This window comes from Acomys russatus, chromosome X (assembly GCF_903995435.1).
Source record: "Acomys russatus chromosome X, mAcoRus1.1, whole genome shotgun sequence".
NCBI classification, from domain to species: domain Eukaryota; kingdom Metazoa; phylum Chordata; class Mammalia; order Rodentia; family Muridae; genus Acomys; species Acomys russatus.
This window is the reverse complement of record NC_067169.1, coordinates 105,318,788-105,341,075: the sequence shown is the minus strand read 5'-3', so window position 1 is coordinate 105,341,075 and position 22,288 is coordinate 105,318,788. Positions and strand designations below refer to the sequence as shown.

At 40.3% G+C, this 22,288-nt stretch overlaps 1 protein-coding gene across 3 annotated transcripts in view; it reads left to right on the top strand.

The window, feature by feature from the left end:
- Positions 1-22,288, top strand: part of Hs6st2 (heparan sulfate 6-O-sulfotransferase 2) — a 286,621-nt gene that overhangs the window by 203,465 nt on the left and 60,868 nt on the right. For 2 of the 3 annotated variants that reach the window (XM_051142465.1, XM_051142467.1), the window contains exon 3: positions 2,535-2,567. The exons of the other annotated variant lie outside the window; for it this stretch is intronic. In XM_051142465.1, the coding sequence (XP_050998422.1) occupies positions 2,535-2,567 (33 nt within the window). The remainder of the gene's footprint in view (positions 1-2,534; positions 2,568-22,288) is intronic. 3 annotated transcript variants of the gene reach the window in all.

Genomic DNA, 22,288 nt, shown 5'->3' with positions numbered 1-22,288 from the left:
GATGAGGAACTGACCTATTATTGACAGGGCTGTTTTCCCAGCCTTTCAAAATGCAAGTGTTGGGGGCTTGTGGGCCAGCTGGAAAGAACCTTGACTGACAGCTTTTGGGGATAGCTTTTAAGGGCAAGAGACCATAAATTTATCATGCTCCTTCTAATCAGAAAGCAGCTTCTTCTACTACAAATGCTGACTTTTGATGCCATTGGGTATATTCTCCATACATAAAGAAAAGATGAAATAAAACCAGGAGAAACACTTTCACATGGAGTATATCTTTGGAGAACTCTTATTTCAAGCAGATGGCCCACAAAATATTCCACAAGATTACAGACTTTGCAGAAAGAAAATGTTTTGTTTATTTGTTTGTTTTATTCACAGTTATGTCCTATAGCAATTCCTGGCACATATCGGATAATAAATATAGTTTGAATAACTCTTCATTGATTAAAGGATTCTTTCAAAGGATTTCATTTGAGAACCATTCCAAGGGGAGAGTTTGTGTATATTTGTGTGAAATAAGTTTTAAAATTCATTCCTTTCTTCCTAACGAGTATATATCTTTCTCTCTTATTTTTGTACCTTTCCACCATGGCCTTCGGTCACCTGTCCACCCTTTTGGTTGATGTACCTGCAATGTCTTAATGGATCTTCCCTGAATACTGCATCTCTGGCTGTGTGGACACCAGGTAAGGCAATGAGCTCTTTAAAATCTTCCCAGTGCAATCACTGGGAAATGCAAGCAAGCAGGAGGGAAGTTCGCCTAGAAATAAAAATAAAAAGTGATGTTCTCAAGAGATCTCCCCAATTGAAGTTAAATTTAACCCAGCCATGATACAGATCAATAAATCAATGGAAGTATTTACATCACTTGAGGATTTCCATTAGGAGAGTATAATACAAATTAAGGCTTTAGAACCTACTTTATATTTTACTTTGGAATTTCCTGGACCTAGAAAAATCAACACTTGCTTTCACATTTTCATTTAAAAAAATTTTTTTTGTGTTGTATTAGTTATGGCTTTTTGTTTTTTCATCCAAATGTTCACCAGGCCAAGTGTGGTACAAGGGCTTCTGGGCTGCCTTCAGTGTATAGGGGTTTTATGCCACAGGCTGATTTGTATGTTCTAAATTTCTTCTTCCTTGTGGCTGGAGTGAAACAGAATACATTGGTGTTTGAATATCAAGTTAATTCACAGGAGTCTCTTGTTTAAAAGATTTAGTGTCAGAATGAGCCAGGCATATCATGTTGGTTTCTCATAACACTTGTCTCCCCAGCAGTCTTAACACCTGAGGAGCAGGAAAGTGAGGTATAACCATACCAAAGACTCAAGATTTTTAAAACGTCATATACTATTTCCCAAGTGATGATGCAAGCAAGTCTCAGCTACTGGCTATGCTATTCAAAGACATTCTTAACCCGCCCTAGAAGCCTGCACATTATGTAAAGAGATATTTGTCCCGTAACAACTTACAGGCCCTTAAACCTGTTTTTGTGTGCACAAAAAAGGGTACAAAATTGTAAGACCCCCTTTTATGGGGCAATTAAAATCAGAAAGCTCACTGCGTCTCAAATTGACCTGGCTACAACTTCAGAGATGCTGCTTATATGAGAAGTTAACTAAGATGGCTCAGTGGTCAAGGAGCTTGTGATCAAGCCTAATGACCTCAGTTTAACCCCCTGAGTCTACATGGTAGAAGGAAAGGAGCAACTTTTGCAAACTATCCTCTGACTTCTATACACACACATGATGGCGCGCACACATACACACACACACACACACACACACACACACACACACACACACACACACACCTAAATGCACAATAAATGCAAAAAACCTAAAATAAGCTCACACTGTAGAGTGAATGTGTTGTTATTCCTAAGACTCATGCTATGAGAATGATCTAAGCAAGTTTAATAGAGAAATATTGTTTACTTACTTTAATGGATGTCTTGCGTTTGCATGACAGTCACTCCAGTAATGAGTTATTTATCACTCTGTGTGTATGTGTGTCTGTGTCTGTGTGTATTTGCATGCTTTGAACTTTCATCTTATTGGAGAGCATAAGCAAAGTCTGAAAGTTCTTTTTCTCTCCTTTATTTGTCTTCCTACATTCCTATGATATGAAAAATCTCTCCTGAGTTCCTTTCAATGAAGCATTTCCATTTCATCCATGCTACAGGGTTAAGCTTGGTCTGGGTTTGGGTTTCCTGGCTTTTAGCTTTGGTTTGTCACTGCCCTTGAGAAAGAGAGTGACGGTAGCATTCATGGTAGAGAGACCATCCCCTGCCTACAGCAATCCAGACGACTGGTTCATTTCAATGCTGCCCTGCACTTTTTAGCCTTGTGATCTGGAATGTTCCTTTTTACTGTAGATGAGCTAATGGGGAACAAAATGAGAAATCCAACTATGAACTATTTTCTTGCAGTTTGGGAAACTGTAAAAAGATGAAATCCAAGCGAAATGGAAATTTTTATTATTTTAAATCTTCTGGCAAGCTCTTGCTACTGGTTTTACTGTTCCTTTAACAGGTGGAGAATTTTTCAGATTCTAGATGCAACAAGGTAAGTAACAATGCATTTTTAGTTTAACTAAGCCTAAGAAAGCAACAAACAAACAAAACAAAAACAAAACAAAAAACACTGCAGTAGCCTACCAGTTTAATAGCAATATAAAATAGTTAATTTTTATCATAGATACTTGGCTTGTTTGAGTTGCAAATAGCATGTAGTCTCAGGTCTAATAGCAGATCTCATTTGTAAGTGAGATGAAGGCTTAGCTTGCACCACTCCAGGAAGTTAGCTAAAATTGGATGACACAGTAGAGTGTGGGGTAAGAGGATCCCCAGCATCAACAATGTCTTCACAATGCTTCAGGCATGCTTGCCTTTTCCTAGGGTGATGGTGGCTTACAAAACAATTGGACCAACATTTCCTTCACAGAAAATGCAAACATGTGCAATTACAAGGTAGAGTAACCCCATAAGCATTAGGCCATTTTCCCCCTTTTGAACCCTGCTGGAGAACAAATCTAACCAAACACAAGATAGTTCCTTGCTGAGGGGAAGAAGAAGCATTGAACATGGCCCCAGGAAAGCACCCACTGCTGCCATGGGCTATATCATATTGTCACTAGTGCTGAAGAGGCTAATGAGAATGATAAACCAATTTTTTTTTAAAATGGCATGCTCTACTTATTTGGAGTGTGTTCTTCTAAAACTGTGATGTTGACCAGTTTTGTATTTGACTTATTGTAGGTTTATTGGGTCCAGAAATATTTACCAATGCCTCTGTTTTCTCTTCCTATATACCTGTACCTCTCCTTCACTAAATAAATCAGAGAGTGGGAAGGTGATGAGTTTGGCATTCCTCCACTAGGGCAAGCTCCTGTAAAAAGAGATTTGATGAGCCCTTTGTAAGATGCCTAATTTAATTTTCAGGATCTGGGATTCCATATTCATTTTAGGATCTTGTGGACTATCTGACAACTGAGAAAAGTCCCTGTTTAGTGTTATATCTGTTTGTAGTATGTTGGGGTAAAAAGGTATAGACAGACAGCACTTCATCCCGCATTACCATGGGAGGCTATTTTAAAGATCACAAATTGGATACATGTCTTCATGTCAAGAATATTACATGTTGTTATTGTCTACAGCTGTGACTTTGACTATGTCCGATTTCTACTGTGAGCTTTGATTTACTCATATGTGAATAAAGTTAGGTGGATGGTTATTATGAGAATGGTCATCAGTAATATAGGTGTTATTTTCCCTATAATTGCTTTTACAGAAGTGTTAACAGTTTTTATTTTCTTTCTGTTTTAAAATCATAAAAGTATGATACAGCCCACAGCAGAAGTGGGTGCCATGGGCCGGGCATGGTGACACACACCTGTAATCCCAGCACTCGGGAGGCAGAGTCAGGCAGATCTCCATGAATTTGAGGCCAGTCTGGTCTACAAAGCAAGTCTGGGACAGCCAAGGCTACACAGAGAAACCCTGTCTCAAAAAAGCAACAACCAAACTAACAAACAAATTACATGGTAGCACCATTCTGACATACTCTCATTTTTATTACTGCACTGCCAAGTTGGAGCAGAAGTTGTCAGAGCAACCTTATACAGTCTTAGAAAGGAAAGAGTGCAGGTGGTAAGGTGGGAGAAAATGCTTTGGTAAATATTGATGGGGCCATTTTTTAATTCTGGTGGACTGAATGAATGATGTATGAAAACTATTTGCAGGGCTAGCATATTTTTCAACCATCGTAAGATAATAAAGCAACAACTAATTTGGTAATCCTCATTGTATATGCAGATTTAGAAATGTACAAGATTATGATTATCTCAGCCTCATAATTAACAATTTGACTAAGTACTTGCTATTATTTAGCTGTCTGAGTGGATTTTTGTAATCCAGAGGAAAAAGGGAACAATCAGTGCAAGCCACCCCAAATGTCTAGTATTATTGCTACACACGTGCACAATTAGCATTGATACTAATTGTTTTAGACCAGAACCTCATTTGCTTTTCTATAGACAGTGAGACATGAATTGCTAGAGTTTTTGTCACTCCATTCCCTGACACTCTGTCTCTCATTTTCCCTGATGACCAATTGGATCTTGTAACATATTTGTTTGGTCATAGGCAATTTAGTTGGTTGGATTTCCAGTGTATCCTTTGGTGTACAGTTTCCAAGTTTCTATTTGGGTTATCAATCAATGTCTTGACCAGCCATTGGTTTGTTTTTATATTATTTTAAGGATTAAAAGGATGCTGACACGCCAACCAGTTCTGCCGCTGCACTTCCATTCTATGCCCAATCCCTCATCTTTAACATTATTGTCACTAGGCCTGCATGCACGAATTGTCGAAATTCAAGGCTAGAAGCAGCCTTTTGAGAGCATGCTGCCAAATTTCCCTCAGTTATCTGATGCTTTGATTCTTACTAATTTGGACCTTAAAAACAACCACCTAATCAATGACACCACACTTTCAAAGCAATTCAAACCATTGGGAACAACTGTAGCAAGTATATTTGAACGATAACTAGTTATTTTGCAGTCATGTAGATTCAAGTTTCTTAAAAGAAGAAGCCAGAATAGAATTATTTGAATATGTCCTCATAAGGTTTACCTAAATATAGCCCGAAAGTTGATGGCATACGTGTGAAAGGAGGTACTCAATGCAAAGTACCCAACAGATACTAAGAGACACTTCATCAGTATCAACTTCCTTCTCCTCAAGCATAGCTATGTGACTAACATGAGCGTGGAGGTGTTAACTTCACTCGTTGACAGCAGGGACTTTCAGCCTCAAATAGAACTCGGGCCCCATCCTAGCACTACCATGGTCTAACTGTGTGACCTTGAGTAATTTATTTAACCTTTGCTGGTTCTGGTTATGCAAAATGTAGCGACTTCTTAGAGCTGCCACGGGGGCGGGGGCGTGTGAAAATGAAATCATGCACAGGAATATGATACATTGATTCTGGCACACAGGGAAGAGTGGGCAGCACTGGTTATCTTCTTCATTTTGGGGATATTCAATTCCAATCTTACTCTTCACTAATGTTTAATCTTCTGGTACTTTAAGATCCCCACCAGTGTATCTTGTGTACGTTCCTGTGTGGCTGGCCACACACAATCCCCACAGGGACCACATTGGGAAGACTGCTTGGCCCCAAAGTTCCCAGTGACCACCATTGGTCAGCATCTGGTGGCTGCTTCTGGCTTCAGTCATCTGAACACCTGCAGGTTCTGGCACCTGAACACATCTTCTTCTGCTTAAAAGTGGTAACAGCCAGGTTATTCTTGGTGTGTTGGTGTGCTCACAGTATTCATTAGGTTTTCTTTGTTTGGCTCTCTGGGACACACAAACACACACACACACACACAGAGAGAGAGAGAGAGAGAGAGAGAGAGAGAGAGAGAGAGAGAGAGAGAGAGAGAGAGAGAGAGAAACACTAGTGCGTTGCATAGTCATCCACAGTGTACATGCATATGCACACATTGACCTCCTCCTCACCCCTTTAAATGGAGCAACTCCTGAGTTCCTGTCATTGACCTGCATCTTCTCTTGTTATGTTGGCTCCCTGGATAATTTCATCTCTTCACGTAGTTTCACCTTTAACCCATACACTAATGATTCCCAAACTGACCTCACCAATCCTTAGTTCACTCTGGAGCTCTGGGCTAACTCCAATTTCCAAATGCCTGCTGAGAATCTCCAGGGCAGGATATCCTAGGAGGCTGAAAGTGTAGTCTGGCTTTTGTCACCCCCTTAGGAAAGCAGATGGAAGCTTCAGAAGTATTGAGAATGGAAAGCGGGGAGCACAGGTGGGATTTTAGCCTAAGCAGAAGCAAAAGAGCTCTAAGTTAGCAAGGTGATGCAAACTGGGCTTTCAGGTTTCATGGTGGGCAAACTGAATCTCTGTTTTTATGAACTGGAAATGTTAATGCCAACTGGGTCCTTAAAAGTTGTTTACTTTTTAGGGAAAAGGGAACAGCTTTCCTGATAGAAACTGAATTCATTTTTAAGGTGCCGGATGATTGACATGTTTGTAGGGAATGTTAATTCAAATCATCTTTCTTGGGAAACAATTTTTTTGTTATAGAAATGCACATGCCAAAGGGACTAATGACCATATGGGAATATTAAGGGTACTTGTGAGCACAGACATACTCATACGCTGGGTCAGGGTATCTGAGATGTTGTTCGTGAAAAGAACCGTTGTGAGGCAAGGTGTTAAATTGTAGCCTGGGCTGGCCTGGAACACGCACTGATGTAGCCCCAAGCCAATCACGTATTTGCAGCAATCCTTGTGGCTCAGTCCCTTGAGTTCTGGGATTGTAAGCATGAACTATCACAATAAGGTGCAAAATAATCTTTCAAGGGGTATAAAGTGTTTTTCATTCATTCTGTAAACGTTTACTGAATATGCCATTATCTCTATGGAGAAATGAGGCTGTGAGTACCGGGCCTCTGTACATGCCTGATACATTTTCCTTTAGTTATTGTAGATACATTAAGACTATAACTTTGCTGACAATCTTAATGACCAGAGGAACTTCAGGGAAATAAGACAGATCCGAAGTGGGGAATGGATGTGCATAAATTCGAATTACAATTGATTGCTTCCTTTAAATTTAGTAAATATTGAGTTGCTTTGGGGTTTTACATTCCAAGTGGGCTCATCAGTGTTTCAGACCAGATGAATGATTGTGTCTAACCCTAAAATTTAATTAGAGCAAGGGGATAGACAAATCTTGGTTAATGTGTATGCCTTCATTTGGAGACCTGGCTATAAACAAACTCTTCCCATGGAAACTCTGGTCTCATTACTAATATCATTAAAAGAGAACAATATCTCTTTGTTGGAATGGTGGCCCTACTCTTCCATCCCAGGGCACTTCCTGTCTTATGGGACACATGAAAGCCAGCTTAGCTTCCAAATACATTGACATCCTTGCCCTCAAGTTTGTACTTCATACTTCCTTTTAGAACTCGGAAATGCCTATTGAGTTTGCAGGTCTTAATTCCAAGTATTCTTAAAAAAAAAAAAAAAAAAGATTTATCTTTACTTTATTTTTAAAATTTTGTTCACTTTACATTGCGACTGTAGCCCCCTCCGTTGTTGCCTCCTGGTCCCACCCTCTCTCCTCCAACTCCTCTCCTCTAGTCCTCAGAAAGGGGGAGCCCTCCTCCCCGAACATCTGACCTCAGCCTATCAAGTCTCATCTGGACTGTTTGTATCTTCTTCCTCTGTGTGCTTATCCTAGTTCTTCATGTCAAAGTCTATTTTGTGTCCCTTCTTGAATTCCCATGTCTGTTGCCTGATTGAACTATTAAGGCTTAAGGGCTTAAGGATGTCCTGGCTATGCCAGAGCTCATGCCTGTGACCCATACCACTATGCTCTTCAGTTAATACATGCCATACACACTCTCATATTAACACTGTCTATAGATTCCTGGTGCTCTTATTTTCTTTGCCTTGAATGCTTTAGAAACATTTCTTAATTAGAGATGGTGTCTTTTCTCACTAGATGTCAGAACAGTAAAAACCAGTTCTTGAATTTAGCCTTTAGTATCTTTTCCTTGCAGATCTGAGCAACCCAGTCTAACTTCTTCTATCTTGCTCAGATTTGTTCCCTCAATGTCTATGTATCATGTACTTCACAGGGTCCGAGCTAGGCAAGCTCACTTCCTGTCCCTGATTCTTTTTTTTTTTTTTTTTTACATTATTTTTTTTATTAATTTATTCTTGTTACATCTCAATGTTTATCCCATCCCTTGTATCCTCCCATTCCTCTCCCCCCCATTTTCCCATTATTCCCCTCCCCTATGACTGTTCTTGAGGGGGATTACGTCCCCCTATATATTCTCATAGGGTATCAAGTCTCTTCTTGGCTACTTGCTGTCCTTCCTCTGAGTGCCACCAGGTCTCCCCCTCCAGGGGACATGGTCAAATGTGAGGCACCAGAGTACGTGAGAAAGTCGTATCACACTCTCCACTCAACTGTGGAGAAGAAGGCGAGCAACACAGAGGTGAGCCTGTCCCTGATTCTTAAGGGATACATGTATATATGCGGAAGCAGGTGTAAAGGCAGTTTCAAGCTCAAGGATATGAACATGATCATCCCAAACATTGGCCAATGTCTTGAAGGACATTGTTTTTGTTACTTTTGTGGGCTTTACACTTTGGACCCTTTCATTTCCTCTGTCACATGCTTTTCTGGCTTCAGTACTGATTGTCATTTCCTTTTTCTGTCCACTCTATCATTAACAGCATAGCATATTCCCTTAGTCCTCAAGTACACCCCAGCATAGTCCCTTAGCACATGTCTGCTTCACAGTTTTTCTCTTTTTCACCATTAGAACTAGGTCATATCCCTCCTTTGCCTATTATAGAATATGAGTGATCCTTCTAGTCTCAGGGATACTTCTGATGCGTGTTACTCAAGGCACACTGCCTGTTAAATAAAAGACATAAGCATTAAAGCTTAAGCATTTGACTTTGCCCATTTGTGTTTGTATCATGATCTTGCTATGTAGCCCAGGCTGCCTTGTTGAACTTCAGGATTCCCACCTCTTCATTTCCCAAGGGCTGAGATTGCAAACATATGCTGCCAGGCCTAGCCCTGGTTTTTCCTATTTCTGCAGTGGGAAGAGTCCCATTTGGGCATTAGAAAGCCTGAACTGTGAGCTTAACTATTACAAATTTAGGCGTACTGTTTCTTCCCTCCCAGCTCATTTCTTCATCAATAAAACCAATGTTTAAAGCACATGACCTCAAAGGGTCTTTATAGCCCTAAAGTGGTACAATTAGTTGTTTTCAGAGATATGAGCCAAAATCCCTTTCTAGCATTCTGTGTAATTTTGTAAAATGGATATGTAGGGACCAATTTTCCAATGTATCAGAACTGCTTAGATTAAACATACATTTTCTGGCAAAAGGCGGCATTAAAAAGCACTGCTTCTGGTTCTAAACTCTACCAGCAAGTGTGGCAATTCAGTACTGCAAATGCAATTATCAACTTCTTTAACGTGAGTATCTGAAAATTCAGTATCTTTCTAGCTTGCCTGCGGGGACTCATCAAAAAGAATCAAATATCATGGAAATAAAGGACTGCATTGGAAGTGGGCTCTCAAATGATATAGCTAAGGTGGTGCTGACCAGCAAGTTAGGTGCCAAGAAAGGCATGTTTACCTTAGAAGGCCTCTCAATACTCATGTAGCAGGTCTTTATGTCGCTTCCCTCAGTACTCACTCCAAGTCCAGTTGGGTCCTGAGGTGAGAATTAAAATGCTTGCCTTCTGCCTTCTCTGAAGCCTCACCACAATAACTTATCTAAGTACATGCAATGAATTAAATGCCGGAAAGTGCATCCTGTCTTGTCGCTTGACATGGAGTTAACTATGTCTGCTGGTTGTGCTTGCTTGTTTGACTGCCTTTGGTGTCATTTACATACCTCCCACCCCCACTCTCTCTCTCTGAAGATATTGTGCATTTGTAAAATGGGGAATATAAACTCACAAGTTAGAAATTGCTGCATAATTGTTGTTCTATTTATGGACTTGAAGTAGTTCCTCTTTTATGAGTGGCCCCTATCCTTAATCGTAAAATTGTATCTGCACCCCCAAAAGGGTAGCACCGTGGTCTTCTTATTTCATCTCTTCCATTGGTTCACTATCCACTGGGCTATGTTGTTTTCTAGACAGACCAACCAGCCTTGCATCATCAACTTGACAGTGATATTGTGAAAGGATTTCTTCAAGGCCTTGTGTGGTTTGGAAACCTTTTTGACTTTCCTACTACAGATGGTATGGATGCTAGATGCCACTTGTAAAGGACAGTTAGTGGCACTTTGTTCTTTCTTCTCAGGATTTCTGTAATTTACAACTTGATATCTGCTGCCCACAGGGCACAGTTTACCTTCTCTTTTCCGGAAGCTCTTGTTGATTTGTTGGGAAACCTAAAAGATTTTTCTACATGTACAGCTGTGGGATGTCATTCATATTAAACTGGCATAAATGTGTCTTTAAATGGCCTTTACTGATAGTTTTTATATTAAAATGAAAAGGCATACGGGTCTATATGAGGAGATTATGCATAGTCATTCTCCTTTTTTCATATGAATTGATTTGACAATACCATAGATGCTGCACAGAAAGGAATAAAAAGTACAGGGAAGAAATGAACATTATAGATTCCTCTAGGCAGGAGCCATTTTCTGACTGAAACACCTTTAAACAATACCCTGCTTTTGAATCTGTGCAGGAGAATATGGTCCCTGTGATGTCCTTTTGATTTGATAACCTCTTAGAAATAAGGGGAATTAGCTTCTGGTTGCATAAATATAGAAGGCTTGAGAAATTCACAAAGGATGAAATAAACACAGCGTCTCAGAAATAATTAGGTGCAATTGGAAAGATGCTGGGGTCTTATAAGAAATGAGATAGAGTTAGACCATTTGGGGGGGTTCAAGGCTCTCTGAAAACCACAGGATGTGTTACTGAAGAGACATGTAATTCAGTACTCCCCATTCATGGAATGCCATGCAAAGCCATGCACCAGGAGAGTTAAGCCTCATTTACTCCTTTCTATATGAGTAGTTTCAGTGTCTCCTTTACAGTGCTCATCAAATATTTGTAAGTAAAATAATACTCTTGGAGCTGATTTTAAATTCAGTCCATGTAAACTATGGTTTACTTTGAATACCTGAATTGCATTTGTAATTGAAGTGCACAATGAAAGCTGGATGGCGCAGGAATGATTCTGCTTCTCAGCCTTTGGAACTGAAGAGAAACAGATGATAGCTTTTTATGGATGTAGGGGAAACAAGTAGGGTATCACAACTTGGTGATTACTCAATACCATGGCTGAGGTTTATGTATCTTTAATGCATGCACACTAGACAAACTAGTATATGTACCTCCATATTTTTCCTCTTCCTCCTTCTCTCTCTCTCTCTCTCTCTCTCTCTCTCTCTCTCTCTCTCTCTCTGTCTCTCTCTCTCTCTCTCTCTCTCTCTCTCTCTCTCTCTCTCTCTCTCTCTCTCTCTCTCTCTCTCTCTCTCTCTGTGATGTGTATACAGGTGCTTACAGTGGACAGAGAGGGTATTGGATTCTCTCAAGCTGGAGTTACAGGCACTTGTGAGCCACATGGCTTGGACACTGGAAAATAAACTCCCACCACTGCACTCTTAATTACGGATCCATCTCTCCAGTCCCTACTTCCATATTTTTCCTACTTGCATATTTTTCTTACTCTCATATTTTTAAATGCAGTATTGTCCCTTGTTGATCTTGTACATGTCCATAATTGCCATCAAAACTGTTTCCATTCCTCTTGTTCTTTCTGCTTTTGTCCAACTCTTGTCATTATTTGCAAATACATTTTAACTATTATCTTGATATGTAAAATCAAATAGAGATATTTCAAACCATGGGTACAGCTGTTAACAAATAAAATTTGAATTTAGCTTTGAATTTAGCCCTTTTTATTTCACTAGATATAATGAAGTAGATTTTCATTTATGCTGTTTTGTATCAAGTAAATCTATAGAATGTTAATATAGCACTTTGAAGATGTTTTATCAAGTTGAAGGAAAGACCATTATAAGCAAGGATAATAGATGGAGGTGCATGGTAGGAGAACCCCAAATCCATTAGGTTTTCTGGCTCAAGGCAGAGTAGGCTAGAAATGTTCGTATTTAACCAATTGTTTGTAACTTTATTCCCTCCCCCCCACTTTTTTTTCCTCTTAGAAACATGAGGTCTATTGTTGAGAGAATAGAACAAATTTCATTGCCTGTCAGCCATAAGATCCTTAACAGGCACTGAACAGAGAATTAAGGTAGCCATGTCTTCTGGGAGCTTATAATCTAAAGCAGACAACACATGTGAAAGGATATGTATCACAGCTGATACTCTCATTTCCCTTCCCATATAAATCCAAATAAATCAGGAAGTAACAAGACCTATTCTATAGGACTGGCAAGGTATTCTACTGAGTTCTCTCTCTCTCTCTCTCTCTCTCTCTCTCTCTCTCTCTCTCTCTCTCTCTCTCTCTTCTTCAAGTTGACTATAATGTGCAGTATATTATAGTGCTGCTTGAGAAAATAAAAATGAGAAAGTAAGTAATATCCTACCCTCCCTTTTCCTCTCTTTCTCGGTGTCAACAAGTTACATTGGAACTTATAGATTAAATTAAAACTGGGTCTGCGATTTGCCATGGGGAAATACGTGCAATATTTCAATACTCTAAGGTCAGGGTTAACCAGAGAGTAGACGAGGTATCATAAAAATTAAATTAAGAAACCATCTCCTGAGATATTTTCTAATAATCCCCAAGGAGGAAGCAACATGTGTGGAGTAATAAAGGTGCCTATTGCGACATTTTCAGCAAAAGGAGTTGGTTTTTTTTTTTTTTTTTTTTTTTTTTTTAGCAATACATGACCAAGGCTTGAGGGTGAGACAATGCAGTAAAATAATGAGGCTTTACTAAGCTTTCATGTTCTAAGGGTGTGATCACCTGTGGGCGGCCTACTGTGCCATGCTAAGAAGTATGTGCATGAGAAGAGGTATAGAAATAAACATAAAGATAGAAACACCAAGAGGCTGGAGCAATGCACGGACAAAGGCCAAGAATCAGACCAGCCAACCTAGATTATAGTCCAACTCCTGTCCTTAAAGTCAGAGAGACCTTTATCAGGTCACTTCTTCAAGCCTGAGATTATGCTTCTATAAAATGAGGGGATATGCTAGAAGATAATGACAGAATTTGCAGAGCCTTTAGTACTTATTGTGAGTGCTACATAAAAAAAAATTGGTTGGGAGAAAATATACACAGCCAGCTTTGTAGACGGACAAACTGTATATGTGCGTTGTGATGTTTAATTAAAAAAATATGACAAGACTAAAGCATTGCTGTACCAAGGAATCTTAAACTGCTCCAACTAGAACCATGGGACTATTTCCATTTTTTGTATTGCCATGGTAAATTGAGTAATTGCTTTACGTTGGCAGGCATCTGCCATAGGTCTGAGGGGCCTGTAGTGGGGCCTTATAGCTGACTTGGTTGCCTCTCCTTTCTTCATAAGCTCAGAAGCATGGGCGAGTGAGGATCTGCAAATGATTTTTGGTGCCCAAGTGAGAGAAGGAAGAAGTCATTTGTCAAGTTTTATACATATGATCGTTACCCTGTATTCTGTACCCCCTCAGCCCCACAGAGCTCTCCTTTCAAGAAGAAGACATAAGGGACCTGTTCTTTGAACACTTGAGGCTGTAGCAGAGTTGATGACACTTATGTATTTTCTCATTCGGCTTCTGTTAGATACCTGCTTTTAAAGCTCTATGGCTAATTGAAAGCAGACTGTGTTTCCCAGCTTTCATAGTTAGTTTAGCACTTTTAAACTTGTGTGAATCTCATTTACGGAGTCACAGAACTGATGGCAATAATTAGTGCAAGCTGATATTCCAGCCCGAGAATCACGTTTGTAAGAAGCTAATGATATACTCAGTGAGTGAGGTGAAAAGATGAGGCTTTTCACATCACCTTTGTTTGTTTTGTTCAGGTTGTTTGTCTGTCTGTCTATTTGTTTGTTTTTAGACAAAGCCCTGTCAGAGCTTTATGCCAGAGCCCTGGATGTCTTGGACTTGCTTTGTAGACCAGGCTGGCCTCGAACTCACAGAGATTTGCCTGCCTCTGCCTCCTGAGTGCTGGGTTTAAAGGCATGTGCCGGCACTGCGCAAACAGATCAGTTTTTAGGGTCTGGTTTATTTTGACTTATTTTGGCCTTAGATGAAACAAAACACTATGATTTTCCTGCTTTGATTGCTATCACTCAAAATAATGCACCAAGAATCCCCAACAGTTTTGTCTGACAGCATAGGTCTGCCTCTACAAGAAGTGGTTAGGCATTCATCTCTCAAGAACCTTGTATGGTCTCTGAGATACTGTTATGCATATATCCAGCTTTTCAAATTTCAATGGTAGCCGGCATGGGCAGAGTATATAAAGAATACTCCACTGAAAATAACCTCCTTCAGTGAAAGACAAGTCATTAGTGTAGCAGAATCTCCACTATGTCCTTTATTATAATACTTCCTTCTGTGGAACCCCTGCTTTTGAAGACCAAAGACCCACAAACAAAGGCCAAGGTGAGCTTGGTGTAGAAAGAAGAGAAGGAGACGGTTGGCTGAGACACATGCAGCCTGCTTTTGATATTTGAGGATGGTTACAGTCAAAGGGTAATAGAGGATGTGGCAAGGCAGGGGCGATGTTTTGTTTTCATGTACACCTCCAGGCTCCTCTCTCCTTTGGAGCTCTCCAGATTGCTATTAACCGACATCACATTCCTCAGTTCCACTGGCAAGTTTCTTTGGTATCTCAGACTTTTAGTTAGAACTTGGATGTTTTAAGGTATTTCTCACCTCAGTAAATGACAGCTGTGACCTTCCAGTTGCTCAAGTGGCAGTACTCAGTCCGTTTCATGCTCTTTCTTGTCTCTTAGGCCACATAGCCATTAGCACATTCAATGTACGTTGCCTTTCATTATGTATTAGGAATCCTGCCTGCCTCTTGCCGACACTATGGGTTTTAATTTCTTTAACACTATGGGTCTCTATAAATCTACTAGCTAGTTTTTCTGGTCTGTAATTGGCCTCCTATAGCCTTTTTTGTTATTGTTTTGTGACAGTGTCTTAGTATGTAATCCAGCCCAGCTTTACATAGGCTTGTGTCAGTCCTGCCTCAGCTTGCTTGGGTATGAGATTGCAATGTGAGTCACACCCTTGTTGAATCTTCCATCTACCTAGTCACACCTCAGTGCTGATCCTCAGTGTCAGCCCGCTGCTTGTCAGGCCATTGTTCTATATCCCACAGTGGCTCCCTATCTCATTCAGACTACAATGGTACAAGGCCCTGTACAGTTTGCCCTCTGCTCCCCACCCTTCTCTCTGACGTCTTATTTTATTACTCAGCTCCGTGCCCATGTCTCCTTAATCCCACTGGTCTCTTCCCTTTTTCTGTTTTTATGCAGTGTTTTAATGGATTCTCTTATAATTTCGTGTAATCAATTTTCAACACTTAACCCTCCCAACTCCTCCCATATGCACCCTCTCTACCCTATCCCCCCTACTAACGCAACTTTGAGTTTTCTCCCCTCCATTAAGTCCAGTGTGTCAGCCTGCCTTTCCTGGCTTACTTAGAAGACTACAGATGTGAGTTACCCCTACACCTGCAGTCTTTCATCTACATGCTCACCCCAGTGATGAGCCTATGATGATATACTAGGTGTCATTTCATTGAAGAAAACTGACTCTCCCTCTCCCAGCAGCAATCCAATGTGAGTAGTTCTTAGCTAGGAGTGGGGCTCATATCCTCTCCTCCATGCTAGGATTTGACTGGCTTCAGCTTGTGCAAGTGTTATGCATGCTGCCACAGTGGCTGTGAGTTCATATGTGCATCTTCCACTTTGTGTCTGGAAGACACTGTTTCCTTGTAGTTATCTACTACCTCTGCCTCTTCCAATCTTTCCTTCCCTTCCACAAAGATCTCCGAGGCTTCATGGCAGGTGTGTGTGTGTGATAGAAATCCCATCCAGGGCTGAGCACTCCTAAGTCTCTTTGCATGCTGACAGTTGTGGGTCTCTTGGTCTCCTGTTAATTGCAATCTGCTTCCTTGCTTTTTCTTAAATTACCAGGACTACTGCTGCATCATGGGGCTTGTACTTGATTCTTCCTCTTCAGAAAACTCTTGGCCGCAACATCCAATTTATTCTTCAATACATGCCCCCATTCTGCTCTTAACCACACTGCCTTTTAAAATAAAATTCATTGGGCCTGGGCAGTAGGGGGACACTGATGACCTTTAAGAGAGAAGTGACAGTGAGGTGGCACAACACGATGCAGATTGTTTTTCTAGTTGACTGTATCCCTTGCTGGATTGTGCTTCTGTCTGTCTGTCTGTCTGTCTTTCTGTCTGTCTGTCTGTCTTTTTTTCTTTCTTTCTTTGAAGGCTGTTTAGGATGGATTATGCTTCTTGAGTCTGGTACTGAAGCCTCATTTACCTTGTGTCATCCATTCCTCCCAGGGCCTGGCACTCAGGAAAAGGTCGGTATTTATGTAATGAGGACAAGTATCTTACTCTTAAAATGTGGTTATATAAGAACATACTGTGCTTGATATCTCAGTGTTTTCCAGGGGATCTTTGCCTTCTTTCCAGACTCACAATGTTAAACACGCAGTTGGGAGCCTTATACTATACGTGGGTTAGAAGATAACACTGAAACCATCTTCTTTCTCTTAGGAAGATAGGAAACTTCAACGTGTCTGCTGGTCTATCAAGTGCCATCATAATTTTCTTTTAAAATTCCCCCTTTTACAAACGGGAAGTGTTATTTAAATTCACAAAGCTATCTTTGATATCAAGCAAAATTCTTAATGACTTTAGGATGAGCTATTTAACAGGCGATTCAGTGATCCCTCACTAGGGAAAAACACAAGTAATGGGAGCTCCTCAATAATTTCATCGAGTTTATGCTTTTCTTCATCTCCTCTCTTTTATTTGACAGCATATGTAGGAATGACAGTCTCAGGTGCTGATCATTCTTTTAGGCTTTGCCCATTGTGATCTTTTCCTAGCCCTCAGGAACAGAAGAAGTTGGCCTGTTTGTATCTATTTCTTCTAGAACCTATTAACCTCAATGGTAACTCCTGCTTTCCTTTGCTGTCCAAAAATTGTGTAAAGGTCACGTCTGCAATGTGGGACTCTGCACCCATGCCCAACATAGTTCTTAAAGCAGCTCAGCCTGTAACTGTCAAGTAATATATTTTAAGTTCTCTATTTCCTGAAACTGGTTGTGATATGTATCCTGTTATATCAGCTACAACCCGAAGAAGCTATCCCACATGCCCCAGTGTCTATTGTGTTCATCACTTGAGATCTTTCCTTGACTAGAAGGAAACACAGTATCACTAGTATGACTGAGAATAGATAACTGCATGGTGAGAAGGATACAAAGTTATTCATATCCTACAAAAGAAGATCGGTCTGTGCTATGAATCTTATATAAATATATACTTAACTATTGTGCCAGTCAGACTCAGTCTACAAAGTTGCCAAGTAGTGGTTTAGCTAGGTATCATGAGAGAAGGACGCATGTGAAAATGGAACATGATCCACAGATCTTCAAAAAAAAGACTTCACAGTTCCCCAGGGGTATAATATACAGGTAAAAGTATAGAAGGATGTTTATTATGTTTTTAACGTGATATGGTCAAATCTGAACAAAATGGAGTCAATTGGAGGAGAGTGACTGATGTCGCCTGGAGCTAAAGAGAAGACTAGCAACAGAAAACCCAACTGTAGGTTTTCAAAGAAAAGTGAGTTTGCCCTAAGAGAAGATGGGGAAGTGCGATCCACTTAGAGAAAACAGATTTGTTAGTTCTCAAATGTCAAGAACAAGTATGGAGGATCTTGGAAAACTGCTGGTATGGTACTTAGAAGCTATGTAAGGCTGAGTTCTATCATGGAGAACCTAAGATGTAGACCTGATATGGAAGGGAATAATGATCTATGTTAGTATGATAGAACAAAGAGATAAATATCTGTGTTTGTTGTCAAAGATGGAAGATAAGACTGGCTCAGTTGGTCATAACCGAAGGAGAAAAGTGTCTCCTTTGGTACTTATTGCCCTATTCCATTCCTAACCACCCACACTGCCCACACAAAGGAAAGAAATGTTAGTGGGACTGGATAGGGAGTGCTATCCCCCAACTTGGGGATGGACTTCAGTCCCACCATTCCTTCTGATGGCTGCTTCACTGTGTGAAGGGGGAAGTGAGGGAGTGTGTTCGTTGTGGTGGGCTGGGGTGGGGCAAAAGCTCCTTGTCTCTATGAAAAAGCCCTCAGTAGGAGACAGTTTGTAATCATGCCTAAAATTATTTCATTATTGAAACCTCTGTTTGATCTGTGATTAGGAACTGGATGAAGGAATCAAGCAATCAACCACTGAAATTGTAACCATAAATTGTTCTATAAACAACCGGCTTCCCCGTCTCCCCTACCCCAAGCAACGAACTTGAAAACAGATGTTTTTCCTGTTGTTCTTTTCCCTCCTGGGTTTTAGCCAGTACTTTTGAGCCTTGCACAAGTCAGAGAGCAATGCCTGCCAGCTGCAGGGTCCCCATTTCCCTCACATCTGGATTATGCATGTTCTATCTTGTTAGAATAAGGCAAGACACTCAGGGGATATAAAATTGTTTAAAAATATACAACTTATTAAGATGTGTCCAGTAACAATGAAGAGGTTTACTTGAACTAGAGTTCGTGGTGGAGAATGAAGAGAAAATCCTCAGAGATGTTGGCCTTTTGTCTCAAAGATTTTTATAAACTAACCCGTCCAAAAGCAATCAAATGCCATTGTCCATAGAGAGATAGGTTTCCCGAAGACAGCTTCTTGTCTGGAATGACAATTTACCACCCTTTGGAATATCTAGTAAATACTCATCCTTTCTAAACTAGGTCTAAAGTTCATGTTGTGGAGACTGTAACGCTAACTAGGGTGAGAATGTTGCAAACACAACCTATCTTGCTCCCATTATGCACAATCAAGTGAGAACAGTTTGAGATATATCCTTGTCAGTCATTTCTTTGATGTTATGAGGTAGCACCTAGCAACAGCTCAAAACATTTAGACATTTTAAGATGGGAGGGTTTTTAAGTATCTACTCAAACCCTTCCATGTTACTCAAGGAAAAGTCTCACAGAAATCCATTACTCCTCGTTTATTGTCAGCTAGTCATGAGCTAAAACAGTGGTATAGTCACATTTGCAACCCAGGTGTTTTGTCCCATCAGATAAAGTCAGCTTGTCACCTGTCCCTTGGGAGTAACTCTAAGAAGCTAATAATAACACTTGCATGTTCATAAGTACACATTCTGGCTTCTCAACATTAGCACCAATATTAACTGTACCTAACATATGTCTAGATGTCACTTTAAGAGTTGGTGTAGCTATTGCCTGCCTTGGGATCGCTTTCCCCTAACTGGGCTTCCTTGCCTAGCCACAATAGGTGACAATGCACCTAGTTCTACTACAATTTGATATGCCAAGGTAGGTTAATATCCATGGGAGGCCTCCCTTTTACTGAGCCTTCTCTGAGGAGAAAGGGAAGAACGGGGCGTCGGGGTGAGGTGAGAGGAAGGGACTGGAAGGAGAGGAAGGAGGGGAAACTGGGATCAGGATGTAAAGTAAATCAATTAATTAATAAAAATGAGTTGGGTTGGTGTAGCTGTTTTCACCATCGTGTGGTTCTGGGGAAGGGACCACATGCACACTAGAGAAATGTTCTATCACTTATTTATACCCAGGCCTTCACCATAGCATCTTAAATATCCCTCCCAGGGTTGCTGTTAGTAGTACTGGTGGCATTAATTTTTTTTTTTCTGAGACAGGATTTCTCTGTGTAGCCTTGGCTGTCCCAGACTCACGTTGTAGACCAGGCTGGCCTTGAACTCACAGTGATCTGCCTGTCTCTGCCTCCCAAGTGCTGGGATTAAAGGCACCACCTATGCCCGGTACTAGTGACATTTCAAATGTTACTGTTTTACAGCCATAGTGGAGGGTGGATTCTCCCTTTGTAGAAAGAGAACCAAGGAAGCTTTTATGTTCTTTCTTATTGCCTTAAAAATTTGCCAATAAAATTAACACTCTCCACCTAAGAATGCTCCAGAATCAGAATAGACTTATGGCAAAATGAGCCGTTCTAGAGGACAAGCAAATGGAAGATTCTAGGTCAGGAATAAATGCTGGTAATGGGTTTTCAGAAAATGTCTTGAATTCTAAAAATACTGAAAAGAAACTATAGTTATTGAAAGACTGCTAGAAGAAGGAAGGTACAAAGAAGACACAAAAAAAGAAGCATCTTATATGAAGAACTAACAAAAGCAAACCATCTCTACACCACACCTTACCTGTGCCAAATTCATGCTTCTCTGGGGAAAACAGATGGTACTGGAATATAATGACCGTACCTCTCAGAGAGCATTAGTTGTTTTCTGTTTCGAAGTAAGCACCTTGAGAAAAGGAAGACTTCTCATTTTTAGGTAAGTTGCCAATTTAGGGTTTCACATCACAGTTCACCACATTAAGTCCCAGGACCAATCTACATCATTGTGCATCTCCTAAAGCTGTAGTTACTGAAAATTAGGCCCAGAGCCTCACAGCCATGGTGCAATAGTGCTGAGTCACACTCTCAGCCTCATTGCTGAGGTGTGTTTGCTTTTGTTATGATCTATGAGCTAAGAATAATTTGTGTATTTTCAAATGGGTAAATAAAAAAAAAACACGAACACTATTTCATGACACGTGGAAATTATATGGCATGCAAATTTGAGTGTCTGTAAATTAAGTTCTATTGGAGTGCAGCCATACATTCATTTGCATGGTGTCTGTGGGTGCTTTTGTGCTATAGCAGCAGAGTCCTCAAATGTGAAAATATTTCCTATCTGGCCTTTTATAGAAAACCTGTGTCAACTTCAGCCTTCAGCTGAAGTAGCTTCCTGATTTAAGAGATTTAAATTGTTTTCTCTGGAGCCCAGTTCCTAGCCACCAGGGGCATTGAGAAACACTGGCTCTCTGGGTCAGTGCAACTCAATTTAGTGGCTTGCTCTTTTTAACCACCATTCTTTTCCAGTAGAGTTAGAAACACACAATCATAGCTTACGGCCTAATTATAAATTATATTCTAGAAAGATATGTCAAATGTTTAAGTGTTCTAAAATGTAATCTTAACTTTCCCCATAATTCTGAGTGAGATTAAGGGGAAATTTTTATATTTACCCTTTATAACAATCTGCTTTATATAACTAAAAGCAAGCAATTTAGGGTCTAAAGGCTGTTGGAGGGTGTATTTTGTGTCGATTAGCTATAGTTAAAGCCTGAATGGTTAAATCAGCAATTTGACTTAAAAACGAGGCATAGATTCTATTTTCTTAATGCCTCTATTCCAACAGCTTTGATATTGAGTGGGTTGTGGGGCAGACTATTATATGTGCCAATTTCGAGCTAATTATTCATTGTGGTGTCTCTCACCATAACACCCTATCAAAGCTGGCTTTCCCAGGAGGCATTTTGGAATAATGAAATTGAAGTAGGAATTTACATGATCATTTAAAGCTTCTCTCTGGGTGAAGGAGGCTTGCTCCTGGCTTGGGACAGACAGCAGGACATAAATGAGGGGGCGAGGACTCACCTTTGGAAGGTCAGGAAGGGCACTTTGTGCACATTAGGACGTTGAACCCATAAATCATTTCTCGTGTAGTCTAATGGCATATTTTGCATTGATTACCTGTCACTGAAGCCTGTATCATTCTGGCAGTTTGCTGCTTCCTACTGTTTTACTCGTATCAACTGCAGCTTAGACCTAAGAGATAAGAACGAATCCTAGGTCTAGTGGTGATCTGTTCTACTAGCTAGAAGGGCTAGTAAAATCAGATTTCTGTCACGGCCTCTTTGAACTAGAACGTTTTAATGAGTACTAGATATTGTCATTTTCTTATTTAATTTCTTGTATTTTGAATCAATAATTTCAAATTCTTTGAGCTATCCACTTCTACTGGACTATGTTTGGGCATCTATGCTTTTTTCATGGTTACGTTTAACAGTGTTCTTGCTGATGGCCTTGTGGAGTCAAGGAGAATGATCTCCCCTATTAGTCCTGGATCCTCTGGCTTGTCTTCTCTGAGAAAATAATCAAAACGAGCTTAAATTTGTATTTCACAA